This window comes from Notamacropus eugenii, chromosome 3 (assembly GCF_028372415.1).
Source record: "Notamacropus eugenii isolate mMacEug1 chromosome 3, mMacEug1.pri_v2, whole genome shotgun sequence".
Classification (NCBI taxonomy): Eukaryota; Metazoa; Chordata; class Mammalia; order Diprotodontia; family Macropodidae; genus Notamacropus; species Notamacropus eugenii.
Window position 1 is genome coordinate 474,756,091 of NC_092874.1, and position 14,706 is coordinate 474,770,796.

The window sequence follows — 14,706 nt, forward strand, 5'->3', positions numbered from 1 at the left end:
TAAAGAACAGATGAACACCAGAGGACACTTTTAAAACTTAGGCACGTTAATGCCTGTCCAGTTGGACTCTTGTCACAAGAGTTAACTAGTCTGAATTTCAGTGTACAGTGATAAGAGCCAACATGAGCCCCACTCTGGGGCATGGAGTGGGGAATCCTCAGGGCTGGGGAAATGGTGGCTCAGCTCATATCCCAATGCAGATGGGACCACGAGAAAAGAAGTCACTGCACTACTTGCTGTCTCTCATCTCACATCCCTCATCACCCTCAGCCTGGGCTGAGTAATGGGGACTTGGGGGTGGGGTCTTCTTTCCTCCAGTTCATCCCCCTACCCAGTAAGCTCCAGGGGCTCTGTCGCCTCAAAGCTCAAATACAGAACGTCCTAGTTGGCTTTTGATCTTGGATCTAGTGACACTTGGTGTCTGCCATCTCCCCTCCCAGCTTCCATTTTCCTGATGCCGCCACCCTCTTAAAGGGCCTCCAGTGGTACTACCTCTGTGGCCTTTTTTGGTGTCCCCAGTGCCTGGCACACAGTGGGTGTATAATAAATGCAAACTGTTCCAGCTATCTGTGAATTTACAAGCAGGGTAAAAGATAATGTCATTCTTTTTACACATTAGGAAACTGAGACAGGGCATTAAGTGAACTGGATGGAGGGCATGGATCTAAGGAGGAGCTAAGTAAGCCTGAATTCCACAGACTGTTCTTTCAGCTATTTCCTTAGCAATTAATTAAAATTTAAAAGAACATCTCTGACCTTTTTAAACTAAGGTTAATGCCCACTGCTTCAATTAAAAGAGTAGAGTAATTTAAGACACAAATCCTAATTCCCAAATGGGTACCTGTCTGTACAGCAGTGTCCTTTCGAAGAGAGGTGGCGGTGTTGATTCCTTGACTGACCTTAGCACTCACTTGGTCAGAAAAGTCTTGTCTTGAATGTGAAAGGCCACTTGTGCCCAGGCTCTGCTCCACCAGCCCAGTGTCTCCTGGCAGGGAGAGAAGGGTGGGCTCACATCAAAGAACGGACACTACCAGAGGATGCCCAGAAGAACCTTAATTATTCACACTGTTACCGATAAAGTACCAATAAAATGGGGAGCTCGATCTGACCACCAAATGTCACATCAATATAATTCATGGTTTTCTATTTATTTCTGATCACTTTTGCTGTAGCAGGAAAAAATATGAAACTAGTCAGGAGAGAGAGGACAAGAGTAGGAATCTGAAGGCTCTCTGTTGCTTCCTGGTCGCTGGGTGTTAACAAAGCCCCCCAAAAAGGTGATGACCTACCTGAGCCTCAGTTTGCCAGACTTGCCTACGCACTCAGTGTGCCAGGGAAGCACTTAACAGATGCTGACCTCACAACAACCTCGGGAGGGAGGTGCTCTTGTTATCCTCATTTTACAGATGAGGAAACAGAGTCAGAGACTTGCCCACAGTCACAGAGCTCATAAGCGTCAGAGGCAGGATTTGAACTTAAGTCTTCCAGACTCCAGGCCAGCGATTCGCATATTGTGGCACTCCCTTTATACCTGGCCTCAGGAAGACTCTGCCTCTGATACTGATGGTCAAACCCTCTTTGCTCATCGATAGGGTTTGAGAGGGTGTTTTTGTTTTCAAAAAAGCAAGATAGGAATCTAAGTCCCAATTCTCCCTGTGACCAAGGAGACTCAGAATGTGGAATGTGAATGTGCAGTGTGCATACGCCTCTCCATGCTGTCTTCCCCACTCACTGCCAAGACTGCGCAGCAGGTTTGTAATGTCGTGGCCTTTCTGCTTCAGCTCACGGATGCGCTGCTCTTGCTTCAGCCTCTGCGCCAGCTCCTGTGCCTTCTGCGTGGTCTGATACAACTCGTTTGTCTTAAGAGTCATCATTTCCTATCATTAAGAAAACCATGTAAAGGACCTTTAATTGGATGAAAAGTTTTCTGGGAACCAGGTCTCATATCTCCCTCCCTCCTTCCATCTAGATTCTAGAAAAAGGATTTTTTTGCTTATCACTTCAACCTTTTATTCTTTAAATAGGAGAGAGAGTGCCTATCTGGCACCCACTACACAGTGGTCTGGTATTGGAATTCAGGAGAGTGACCCAGGTGGAAGACAGAGATTTGTGAAGCGTTTGGCAGCTGGTGAGGTCATGGAGGCAGTGCAGAGAGAAGAGAGGGACAAGGATGGAACGGGGGGCATACCCAGGGCTAGGCAGGCTAGCAAATGATGGTGGACCACTATAGAAACCTGGAGAAGAGTAAGGGTAGTCAACATCATCATGCTACAGAAAGACCAGAGAAAGGGATTGAGAAAATGGGATTGGATTGGCAATTTGGAGATCCTTGGTACGTGAGACAGTAAAGCACAGGGCCTGTGCACACAGCAGGTGCTTCACATTTGTTTCCTTCCTGCCTTCCAGTGAGGTGTTCTAGTGAGTGATGACATCAGAAGCCAGATTGCAAGGGGTCAAGAAGGGACAGGAAATGGAAATAATGTGTAGACTTCTAGGAGTTTGGCTTCGAAAGCAAAGTGCTAATTCAAAGAGATGCTTGTTTTTTAAAGAATGAGAGAGAATTGGGCATGCTTGTAGGAAGCCAGGAGACAGATCGACTGTCATCCAGAACGTGGTACAGAGCTCTAAGAAGGGTTCTCAATGCTGTCTGGACCTGACCCAGTTTTGAACCCGTCCGTTCCAGGTATGGGGGAGCTCAGCCCACAGAAGATGAAGGGAGGAGCCACTCCCTTTCTTACACCTTGTTTCTATTTATTTCCTTCACATTTGTTCTGTATGTAATTGTGACTGTCCTTGTGCCCTCTGTTAGAATGGACACTGCATCTGTCCATAGAACCTGGCACTGAAGGACTGGATAAAATGCCACGTGATTTAAGTTAATGACGCCAGGCATTTTAAGTTCCCAAGAACACTTCACACACACTGTCGCATCCTCACAATAATGGAGGTAGGTGCTATCATTATCCTTTTCTCACCAGAGAAGCCTGAGGCAGAGGTGACTATGTAATCCTCACCATAGCTAATGTTCATGCAGCACCTACTGTGTGCCAGCCACTTGGCTAAGCACTTACTTAAGATGGGAGCCTGGGAGGCTGGCGCGGAAACAAGCAGACAGCAGCTCGATGACTTGCCCAGGGTCACACTGCTAGGCGTTGAGGCCACATTTGAACTGGGGTCTTCCTGACTCTAGGCCCAGTGTTTTGCCCTCTGGGCCACTCCGGTGCCTCAGCATCAGGAGAGAAGACAGGGCGCTGCTCGTCAGTGTCAAACGCAACAGTGATTTTCTTCAAGTCATGCAGCTCTGAGATAAACCAGCCCTGTGACTGCCTCTAGCGGTTTACAACACAAAATAATTATATGTCTTAAAAACTTTTAATGAAACTGTTTCCCTTCGAGCCAGCTGGCTTGGGGAGGCCGGGGTGGGTGTGAAGTGTGGGGAGGCCCCAGGTCCCCTTTAGCTCCAGGACCAGGAGCTCATTATGGGGTGTTTGGGTCGTTCCCCCTTTTTTGCTCTCAGCCATTTTTCTGTGCTAGCTCCTCAGGGCTTGGAAGTGACGCCCACACGCCCTCCAGTCTTTACCTTGGGGATGCTGCCAATTGGTCGTCAGGGTCTGTGGTCTCAAGAGTCCCTTGAAGAGCCCCATGCTGCAGTACCAAAGGGATGGAGATATGTGTCTGTGGAGGGAAAGCCTCTATCAATGTGCAGATATCTTTGATAGACCAGGAGCATCTCTAAGTGCTGTGCTTGGCATCAGGAAGAGTTCAGTTCAAACCCAGGCTTCAGATATTAGCTGTGTAGGCAAGTGACTTGACTATTTGCCTCAGTTTCCTCCTCTATAAAATGGCGATAACAGCACCTACTTCTCAGGGTTGTTGTGAGGATTGTGTGTGTGCTTGTGTGTGACTGTGTCTCTGAGACACTGTGAGTGTCTCAGGCCACACCTCAGCTGTAGCGCCGTCCACGTGATGCCCCAAAGTAGGACCTTCCAGCAGGGAAGGCGTCTGCGCCGCTCCAACCGTGAGCAAGTTTTCTTCTTCAGGCTGCCGCCAAGCTGACCTTCACTGTCCTGTGCAGCAATAGTCACTGGTCCTGTGGCTTCCCGCCAACATCAGACCAGGCTCTCCCCAGTCTTGCTCTGCTTATTTCACATTATTCCTGTTTTCCCCAGCACACCCGAGCGCATCTCCTCTCTCCTAGACTGGAGGTGCATGCCCTCCTTCTTGCCTCTCTAGGATCAGCTCTGGTGCTGACTCCTCCAGATGATCCCTCTCGATCAGTCTGAGAGCTCTGTACCCCACTGTGGACACAGTGTGATGTTCCTGGGGTGGAGGCTGCTCCCCTCTGGTTCTGGAATCCCCACAGCCCTGCACATGGGAGATGTACAGGGCGGAATCGATGAGTTCCCTCCAGGGCTACCTTGGTCCATGCACTTCCTTCTTTTCTTCTTCAGGATTGTTTGTGTCTATACCGTCACGTTTGTTGAGGGAACCACTCCAAGCCCTTTAGAGTAGGAGTTCAGAAAGGCATTCCTCAAGGTAGGTGATCCAGGGAAATGAAGAAACCATCGTTGAAAGAAGATTGACAAACCATTAACAACCCTCCAAGAGCGTGTTCCATGTCACTAGTGAGAAATGCCAAATAAAAACCTTTAGGTTTCACCTCAAACTCAGTAAAATGGCAGAGGATAAAGCTGGGGAGAGTCATTTTTAGAGAGTTCTTAAAGAGGCTGATGCATTGTTGGTGGAGCTGTGAATGAGTACAATTCTTTTGGAAAGCAGTTGGAATGATCTAAGTGGCTAAAATCTTTGACCCAGAGAGTCCACTGTTTGGCATTTAACCCAAAGATGTCACAAACAGAAAAAAAACCTCCAGACACCAAATTATCAATGGTAGCACTTTTTGTGAGGCAAAGCACTGAGAACAAAGCAGACATCCATCAACCAGAAAGAGCTAAGCCAACTGTGCTGCATGAGCACAATGGAGTGTAGAGACATGAGGAAAGATGTAACCACACTGCTGTGAAACAAAAGCAGCTGAGCTGGGAAGACAGTGCGCACGCCGACTCCAGCAGTATAAACTCAAAGAAGCACCACAAATAGTCACAAATTAATGTTGAGAAATCAGGAAAGATGAGCTTGGCCCCAAGAAAAGACGCCTGCCTGTCCTCCCCAACAATGAATGAGCAGAGTGCTGGATTTCCTTTTAAATGCACTGATGACTCTCACTGACACTTCGTGTCTATTTCTTCTTCTTTTTAAACAAAAGATTCTGTTTGAAGGAATGACTTTCTGGGAGAGGGAGGGTTACAGGGGAACATAGGAGAAGCAGAAGCAAAAAATAACATCTGTTTTCTAAAAAGCATCTTAGGCCAAGATGTCTTGCCATCCTATCTTGTCTTTGCCACCCACTTCCAGAAAATCTGGGAGCCACAAATCATGCCTGCTGCTGCCTTCCATGTCTGGCACGATCCCAGTTTCCAGGGTCATATTTTTCCATGACAGGCCAACCAACACTTCCCAGCTGCTCTGCTTTCAGAAGAGAGTGTGCCAGTGAAAGTCTCATCCATTGTGACTTTCACCTGCTCCCTGCTGGTTTTCACAGTTCACGTTATACATGATGGCCACTAGCATCTCCATGGATACTCTGATTCAAAAACAAGAAAGTAGAGGAAAGACCTGGGTCTACATGTCTCTAATTGTCCCTCCATACTTTTCACCCTTTCATTCCCATATTCTGGTCGTAATCAAAGATCCCAATTATGTCGCATTTATTTCTTGTGTTATGATTTCAAGTTTGTCTTCGTACTTGCACGCTTCACATCTGTGGACATCAGGACTGTAAGGCCTTCTTCTGGGATGTTTTTTCTTAAAAACCACTGGCCTCTCCATTGGCAGTCTTCTCCTGGGTTGTGGCTGGTGCTCTTGGTGATGGCTTAGTGCTGAAAGCAAGTTTTTTTCCTTTCAATTCTTGTTTAAAGCCCTATTCAGGTGTGCAGGTTGAGCAAACTACTTAAGTTCTCTGGGAGCCTGTCTTTCTGGATCTATAAAACTGGAACAGATTTCAAAGATCTCCCTGTTTGCAGGCAGATATATTCTGGCTGTTGTTAGCTGGGCTCCATCCCTGGCTAAGGGCTGGTCATTCCTGCTTCTTAAGCTGTGATTTGAAATTCAAATTCTGTTCTCTATCTTCAGAATGAGCTTTTCACTTCCTGTCTGCTGCCTAATTTTCCTTCCAAGGCCCTTATCTTCAACTAGCAGTAGCTAAGGATTATGAAGTCTTGAGCAAAAATGCTGGAGCTTTGAGAGGCCCAAATGGTATTTTAAAAATTACTGCTTCTGAAGGAAGCTGGAGATTCAGTAGAGAACAGTAGGTTAAAAAGACGGCATCTGAAAACGAGGTTTGCATTTCTGGGTCACAATTTAATGTACGATGCAAATGCCAGGTTTTCTCTTGGAGGTGGAGCCTGGCTGACAAGGGCAAATACAAATGTATCTGGAGTCTTCAGATTCTGATCGGGAAGGAGTGATATAACTAAAAAAATCTGCCAAACCAGAGACCACACAAAGCAGAAGGGACAATTTGGGAAGAAGAAAGGATGTGTGATTACTTTTCTTTGTAAATCCAGTGTTTAGCACAGGGGTTGGCCCACAACAAGTGCTTCACAAATGTATGTTGACATGACTTGATAATTTGCAAAACATGATTATCTAAGAAGAGGGCTGGCAATAAAATCTTTAGAGGCTTAAATACAAAGGATGCTGATCATCACCTATACAAACAACAAAAAAGGATTTAAAAAAAACTACTGAGAGAAGGACAAAATTGATAAGGACAGTGAACCCCTAAGGGTCCTCTATGGCTAACAGAGTTGGGGCCTATGGTAAGGAAGAAGATAAGTCACTGAGGCTGGACAAAGGATGTTGTAGGGGACCAAGAGGGCTAGTGTGTTTGTTAGGCCACCTTGTAAGATCCTGAAGAGGAGGGGCTACCACCAGATCTCTTAAATTTTGAAAATACTGAAGTAACACAACAGAAGAAATTAATGTTGATCGTTTCAGAAAATCTTGTTATAATGTCTAGGAATTGGCTTCTGAAGGAGCCACTCTGGCCACCTTGCCTGACCACATGGGTAAAAGATAGCCATTTATTGTCACCTTGTAAGTCAGAGCAACTTTGGCCCAGAAGGAATGAAGGGTGAGGCTAGGAGGAAAATCTGGTGGAAGGCAAGGGGAGGTCTCCTAGGAACCCTCCCCCCCCCACCCTCCAGGGCTCTATGCTCTGGGTGAATGGGTGGACGAGCAGAGACTAACAGGTCCTGAATTCTACAGGCCTCCTCAAAATCAGAGATTTGTAGCACAAATTCTTTTTACTGTGCTAATACTGAAGGAGAGTCATTTGTTTATTTTGGCTGTAAGAAACCCAACAGGGTTTAAAGAGATGCTTGTTGATGCACTAACCAGTGTTCCCTGTTCTAAAAGCCAGCACCACCTGAAAATCCTTGTCTTTTTAAATGTTCTCATTATATAACCTCTCCATAAACTCTCATGGTTATAATTACTACAGTAAAAATAAACCAGAGTCCACCTGTCTGCTACATGACGACAGATCAATCATGTTCAAATGAGTTCATGTGGTAACCATCTTTTTTTGATGGTTCAACTGGACTTTCTACTGGAGATGTATGCAAAGCCTCAGCTGGTTTTACTCTGACACAACTATTTTCTACAAAGTGGAAGTCTGATCACTGTGTACTGGCTTAATGGTTCCTCTCCAGCTTTCTCCTCTTGTAAGTAAAAGTGCAGGCCTACAAAAAGGCACTCCCCTCACCTCCTTGTGCCTCTGCTGGAGTCTGTCTTCCTCAAACTGCCTCTGCATGTGTTCTCGTTCCCGAGCCAGGCGACGTTCCTCCTCCTCTTCCTCCTGCCTCCTCTGCTGCTCCTCCAGCTGCTTCTTCCGGCGTTTCTCCTCCACCTGGGCCGTGATGGCTTTCTGATCATGAAAAAAGACAGACCCAGTGTTGAGGGTCTAAGCCAGCTGTGTTCAACTCAAATGGAAAGGGATACCACTAAACTGTCGAAAAGGATCCTGGGGGGCCGACTTAGAAAACCCTCCGTTAACATTATCTAGAACATTATGTTCTAGGTACTTTTGTTTTGTTCAACACTGTCTAATTCCATTTTCATCTGGGATGGAGCAGAACTGAAGACCGCCCCGCCACCTTTCCCTAGGCTACAAAGGAATAATGCTCCATTTCTTTTTGGATTTCCCGTCCTGATCTAAAAGCAGCACTAGGAGGGCTTTTCTTCTTTGTCATTTCCTGGAGGGTCAGTAAGCACTGAAATGCGGGTTTGGCAAGTGGTATGAAGTACAACAGTCAATCAACATTTATTAAGCACTGACTACGTGCCAGGCACTCTGCTAACTGCTGGGGACACAAAAGAGGTTCCTAACCTGGGGGACACCTGTCTGATGCTCTATGACCCCCAAACCTTGGGGTTTTCTCAGTATGGATCCTGGAGCAGTCAGCCCTTTGCGGTCTCACTTGCCCAATCTCACAACCACTCTGAGCCCATCAAACCATCTCTTCTTCCTGACAGCTTTCTGTGACTGCTCTGTCCTGCTCCTCTTCCTTCCTGTCTGACCACTCATTCTCAGTCTCCTTGCTGAATTTCGACCCAGATCCCTGCTAACTGTGGCTGTCCCCAAGGTGCTGTCCTGGGCCGCCCTTTCTCCTTATGTACCTTCTCAACTGGTGACAGCATCAATTACCTTGGATTCTACTGTTATCTTTGTGTGGGTGATTCCCAGATCTCTTGGTCTCTCCACATTCTCTCCTGACCTCCAATCTTGCAGTTCTAAGTGCCCTTTGCACATCTCAAACTGGATGTCCTAAACGCATGTTAACACTCAAAATGTCCAGAACTTAACTCCTCTCCTCCCCACCTCCTCCTGAAATTCATCGCCCTCCCTACCTTCCCTATTACTGTACAGGGCACTATCCTCCTCCCGGTCCATCACACTCACAACCTAGCAGTCACCTTCAAGTCCTCACTAGCCCCCCACCCCCGCCCACATCCAATACGGCACCAACGCCTAATGATGACAATTCTACAACATCTCTCCTATATGCCCCCTTCTCTCTTCTGATAACTCCCATTACCCTAGGCCAGGCCCTCATCACCTCATGCCACAACTGTGGTCTGCTGCGGGGTCTGCCACTTCAAGTCTCTCCCTATTCCAATCCATGGTTACTAGTGATCTTCCTAAAGGACTGACCATGTTATCGTCCCACTCGTTAAACTCTGCTAGAACCCTATCACTGCAAGGTTTGTTTGCTATTCCAAGCCCTTTAGAACCTCTCTCCCCCTTCCATGTCAATCAGTCAAAGTTCATTAAGCACCAGCGACGTGCTGGGCACTGTACGTACACTGAAGGAGCTTACAGTCTAATGGAGGAGGCAACATGCAAAGGGAGAGAAAGTAAGCCGTGTGTAGGATAAACAGGAGATGATGAACGGAGAGAAAGCCCCGGGGAAGGCTTCCTGTAGAAGGTGGGATTTAAAGGAAGCCAGGGAAGGCCAGGGAGAGGATGAAGGAGACCCCTAGGCATGGGGGACATCTTGAGAAAGTAAGTGGAGCTGAGAGATGGAGCATCTTGCTTTTGGAATAGAGGGTGGCCAGTGTCACTGGACTGAAGGGTAGGAAACCTTGGAGGGACGGCAGTGGGCAGGTTATGCCAAACAGCGTTCTATATTTGCTCCTGGAAGCAACAAGGAGCCAGTGGAATTTATTGAGTAGGGGAGTGACAGGGTCAGACCTTTGCTTTGGGAAAATCACTTTCATGGCTGAAGAGTGGATGGATTGGAGTGGGGAGAGACGTGGGGCAGGCAGACCCAGCAGCTACTACTGCCATAATCAAGAGATGAGGTGATGAGGGCCTGCAGCAGGGGGACTGAGGGTCAGAGGAGCAGAGAAGGCACAGAAGAGATGCTGCAGAGGTGAAAGCACATGCTTTGACAATAGCTTTGACAACTCTGACAACAGCAGTTGAGAATGAGGGAAGAGACCCAAATGAGGCCTAGGTTGGGGGACTGGGAGGATGGTGCTGCCCTGCATAGTAGGGAGGAAGGAGACTTCAGGGGGAAAGAGACTGCTGTTTTGGACATGTTGGGTTTAAGAAGTCTACTGGACATCCAGTTTATAATGCTGCAGGAGAGGCAGGTCTGAGAAGACAGTAATTCAGTCATGCGAGCTGATGAGGACACCTTCCACCCACAACTCCGGCCCATGTATTCTTCTTCAGCCTAGAGCCAGTGGCCTTCCTTGCCCCTCTGCACAGAACAGTCTGCATCTTCTCTGAGCCTCCTTGCCGACTGGCTAGTAGGCCTCAAATTCTCTTCCTCCTCATCACACCCTGGCCTCCTTTTAAGTTTCAGCTTTTAAGTTTCTCTTCTACAACAAGGTTTTCCCAGTCCTCCTTCCTAGTCAGCTTCTTCCTCTGACACTGTCTCGGCTTTGCCCTGCATGCATGCCTGGGTATCCCCTGTTAGGCTGGGAGCTTCATGAGAACAAGTCCCAGACTTCTGCCTTTCTGGACATTTCCAGCATCCAGCAGTGCCCAATACATAATAAATGCTGAACAAATGCTTGCTGAGTGACAGGTCTTAAAGCCACTGGAATATACTGAGTATAGATAGGGCGGGGATGACATGGTCACTGGGCACGATGTCAGGAAGAACTGAGTTCGAATCCAGGCTCAGACACTTACTAGTTCTATGACCCTTGGCAAGTCAGTTACCCTCTGGTCACCTGTTTCCTCAACTATGAAAGAAGAGTAATAGCACTTATCTTACAAGGCTATTTTGAGGATCAAATAAGAATGTATGTAAAGCACCTAGCACAGTGCCTGGCATACAGTAGGTGCTTAACAGATGCTTGTTTCCTTCCTTTTCAGATATGCCTCCTTTGCTTCATTCACACCGCCACCAGTCTGGTTCTGGCATTCGTCATCTATCACCTGAACTCTTTCAACAGCCCTCTAATGGATCTGCTTCCTTAGACCGCCCCACTCCCATCTATCCTTCTCAACAGTTGCCATGGGACCAATGACTATGCAGTCAAGTCCAGTGGTTTTAGGACCCTGGGGATTGGCGAGAAGAGGAGAGTGTATTTTAAGACACTTGTAACTCACAGAGCTCTCCTAAGTATTTAACTGCTTCATTCTATTTTCTAAGAAAATCATAAAAATTTTAAAATGCTGCATGTGATTAAGACTGTACAAAATAATTTTGATATCTAATGTTTCAGTGAGTGCCTCTAGAAATCACTCTACCATTTAAACTGTGATGCTTCAGACTACCTAAAGGGATGAATGGGGGGTGGGAGTGATAGAAAATGGACATAGTTATGAAGAAAGAAAATCCTGAAAAGGCCTAGCTGATGCTCTGCCATTTTGTCTCTAAGTTGTTAAGGAACTCTGTGCCTACCTAGACCAAGCACATGTGGGTCAGGATCTTCCCCAATTCACTTGCCACAGATTGTCCTTCTGCTCAAAAACCCTGAGCAGGCAATGATCCACTTCACGTTAGGGTAGTTCTCACTCTGAGGAAACCATCCATACACTGAGTGCAGCCAGGCCTCCACAGATTCCCTGACCCTCCCTGCTGTGCTCTTTAGGATCAGTTAGGGCGTGTCTGAATCCCAGACTGCAGCAGATCTGAGGCGAGCTCTCCTGTTTCCTTCTAACCCTACTTTTCTGTAGTTACAAAGCCCTCCTTCGTTGAATAGATCTATGCATGACATGTTCTGTCTCATCCAAACATGGTCTACCAGATCTGGCCTAAACAGGACAAGACAGTTCTATCATGGCTACATATTTTTTATTTCAGTCAAAAAGAAAGATTTGATTCAGCTTTTTTTTAGTTGGACACAAGAAAGAAGCTTTCACACAGATCAATCCTGCCAACTCAATTCTGGAATGGAAACATAAAAGTGGACCACAACCTTTGCACTGGACTTCAACCAGGGGGTTCCAAGGTTGTTCTTCATAGTCCCCTGTGTACTTTGAACAAGAGTAGTGACATCCTCCTAACCAATCAAGGAAAGGGGCAACTTTCTCCCAATCCCAACCCCTAATCATGCAGAACTTTAACATGGGAAAGGGAGCTGAACTTAGCATTAGAGTTGAAGAAATGACCCAGGAATGTCCAAATGACTCATCCAACTCACCATTTGCACCTGAAAGTAGCAAAATAATATCAAAAACCCATTTTGTAATTCAGACTTGCCCAAGGTGAGCCAGTACGCCAGAGGCCCTTTCTCAAGCCCCACATTCTTCTCAGAAGGAAAGGAGATCACGATGAGCGCAGGTTTAAGAGAATGAGCTGCTTCTCTGGGATGTCTCATGAGACCTGTGTCAGGGAAGACGTGCTCTTTCCCAGTCCCTGCCACCATCTTGTTGTGTAGCCGTCTCAGTGAACCACTGCTGGATGTTCCAACATGAGGGTCACAGAGCATTCTGGCCGGTGCTCTTCTTGATAGACTTCAGAGAGACCTCCACAGTCACTTCTACTTATTTTCCTAAAAATTTAAAGTCCCTTCAATTTTTCCTCTCCTGAAAAGCACAGCCTTCCCTATCATGGCCCTCACTCCATTTGCTGGGGCTAAAATCTCCATCCCCTTTCTGTCTCAAGGAATATCCCACCAAACCCCCCTGATTCTTTCTCATCACAAAAGAAGGTTCAGAAATAGACTCAGGGAAAGCAGTTCTGAGAAACAACAAAAACTCCTTTAAGATTTGCAGAATTACAAATTAGTTCTAACAGGTAAAAGTCTTGCTTGTAAACCTGTGAACAAGGCTCAGTCTACAACATCTACTTTACATATGGGCCTGAAAGGCTGAAATGAAATCAGAAAACAAAACACACCAGGGCTAACTTAAGTGTTATACAAATTTACAGAGAAGGTCCACATAATTAAGTAGATTGTCACACTAGGAGGCTATTTTCCCTTGACCCCACCTAGCAATATAGTTCTAACACCATATTGCTTTGCAACAGAAAGAAAAACTCTAGGACAAGAGGAGAATTCTGATTTTCTAGGCCCCTAAGCAGATACTTCAGAAAGAGATCCTTTACACCAGGACTTTCAGTCTTCATGTTCTACAGTATCACTTGAAGTAATTTCATTTTACCACTGAGGCAGAGGAGGAAATTTTCTACCACATTACCTGATGTTCTAACTGTTTCTGTCTTCGTCTGTCTCTTTCCTCAATTTCAGCAGGATCCAGGAGCGCAGTCATAGAACGAAGGAAACTAAACATAAAGACATAAACAATTTTCAATTTAAAAAAACTTTCTTTAATGGAGTATTGACTATTTTCCTCCTAAGGGAAAACTCAACTAAATATCTGTATGACAAACAGAAATACTAAAATAAAAAGCAGACTAACATGAACTAAAAAAAGGGAGAGGTAAAGTACTGCCTTCTCAACCTTCCAGACTGATGCAGACGCTCACCTGGTTTTCTCAGTGGCTGCGGCAGCCGTATCCTGAGTAGACTTCCCTCTGTTCTCTTCCTCTGAAGGCCCAAGCTGGCTTCCTGATAGAGGTGTATAAGGACTGCTAACATCAGTCATTTCCTGAGTTTCCGGGGACAGACAAAAGTAGTCTGGTTGTTTCTGGATTGCACGAGAGGAGAGTTGAGACTGAGAATTGCGATAGAGTTTTAAGGAATCAAAATGCATGGCCCATCTGTCATGTTCTTCACCCTGACAACAAAATAAAGAAATCCTTTATGGCCAGGCTGATATTATCCCTACCAAGCAGAGGAATGAAACGACTCGCCTAACTCCACACGACCCAAACTGGACAGTATCCAGGGAAAACCTGATACTAAGGGCAAGGTTCTTTATCCTACACCTAGGACTTTGAGATAATTCCTGTAAGTCCCTTGGAGTATGTGAATAAAATAAAATCAGGATGGGATTAAAAATAATTATAATAAGTAGATCAAAACCAATACCAATGAATAACTGCAATTCATTTACTATGTCCACTGGATGCAGTCTTTTAAGACAATCTGAATTCACTTTTGGAAAACTGAAGTCAAAGAATCAGGCAACTTGTTTTAAAGTCAAATTCATTCCAGCATCTCATTTTGGAAGAAAAGACATGCGCCAACAAGTCTCACTGAAGTTACCTTTGAGTAGAGCATTTTTTCCTGGAGTTTTCTTTGCCTATCTTCCTCCTTTTGTCGATTGAGTTCCTCAATCCATCTCTCCTGCTGCTCTTTTTTCACAGCACTGAAGGGATGCTCTAGCGGTGCAGCTTCCTAGAACGAGAGCCAACACACCACAAACCAACCGCAAGTGACAATGAAGTCAACAGTGTCATGTCATTGATCATTTTGTCTTCAAATTAACTTACCAATTCTGTTAAAAAAAAAAACCCACCTCAAATAGATGAGAATTGAATATAGTATGAATATGATATTCTGGCTCCATGGTACCTACTGTAAGATCACAGTGGAGTCTAATTATATGAAACAGAAATAAAAGTTCTCTAACTCAATTTAAAGAGGATGTAGAGTGAAACAGTCCCATTCTATTTTAATCATTTGAATAATCCAAAACATCAGTAATTTAAACATTTATATGGGCTTACTTTTAAACTTATTTTTTCAATCAGCAACAATCTGGCTTCTCTC

At 45.6% G+C, this 14,706-nt stretch overlaps 2 protein-coding genes across 7 annotated transcripts in view; one reads left to right on the forward strand and one right to left on the reverse strand.

The window, feature by feature from the left end:
• Window positions 1-14,337, forward strand: part of TASOR (transcription activation suppressor) — a 101,713-nt gene extending 87,376 nt beyond the window's left edge. The window contains exon 24 of the mRNA XM_072599012.1: window positions 10,955-14,337. Coding sequence (XP_072455113.1) covers window positions 10,955-11,109 — 155 coding nt within the window. The 3' untranslated portion in view covers window positions 11,110-14,337. The remainder of the gene's footprint in view (window positions 1-10,954) is intronic.
• Window positions 1-14,706, reverse strand: part of CCDC66 (coiled-coil domain containing 66) — a 43,967-nt gene that overhangs the window by 5,962 nt on the left and 23,299 nt on the right. For 5 of the 6 annotated variants that reach the window (XM_072599020.1, XM_072599023.1, XM_072599025.1 and 2 more), the window contains 6 exons: window positions 14,200-14,331; window positions 13,518-13,768; window positions 13,229-13,313; window positions 7,829-7,990; window positions 1,733-1,877; window positions 842-985 (listed from right to left, as the gene is read on the reverse strand). In XM_072599020.1, the coding sequence (XP_072455121.1) occupies window positions 842-985; window positions 1,733-1,877; window positions 7,829-7,990; window positions 13,229-13,313; window positions 13,518-13,768; window positions 14,200-14,331 (919 nt within the window). The remainder of the gene's footprint in view (window positions 1-841; window positions 986-1,732; window positions 1,878-7,828; window positions 7,991-13,228; window positions 13,314-13,517; window positions 13,769-14,199; window positions 14,332-14,706) is intronic. The other variant, XM_072599022.1, reaches the window with a different exon arrangement.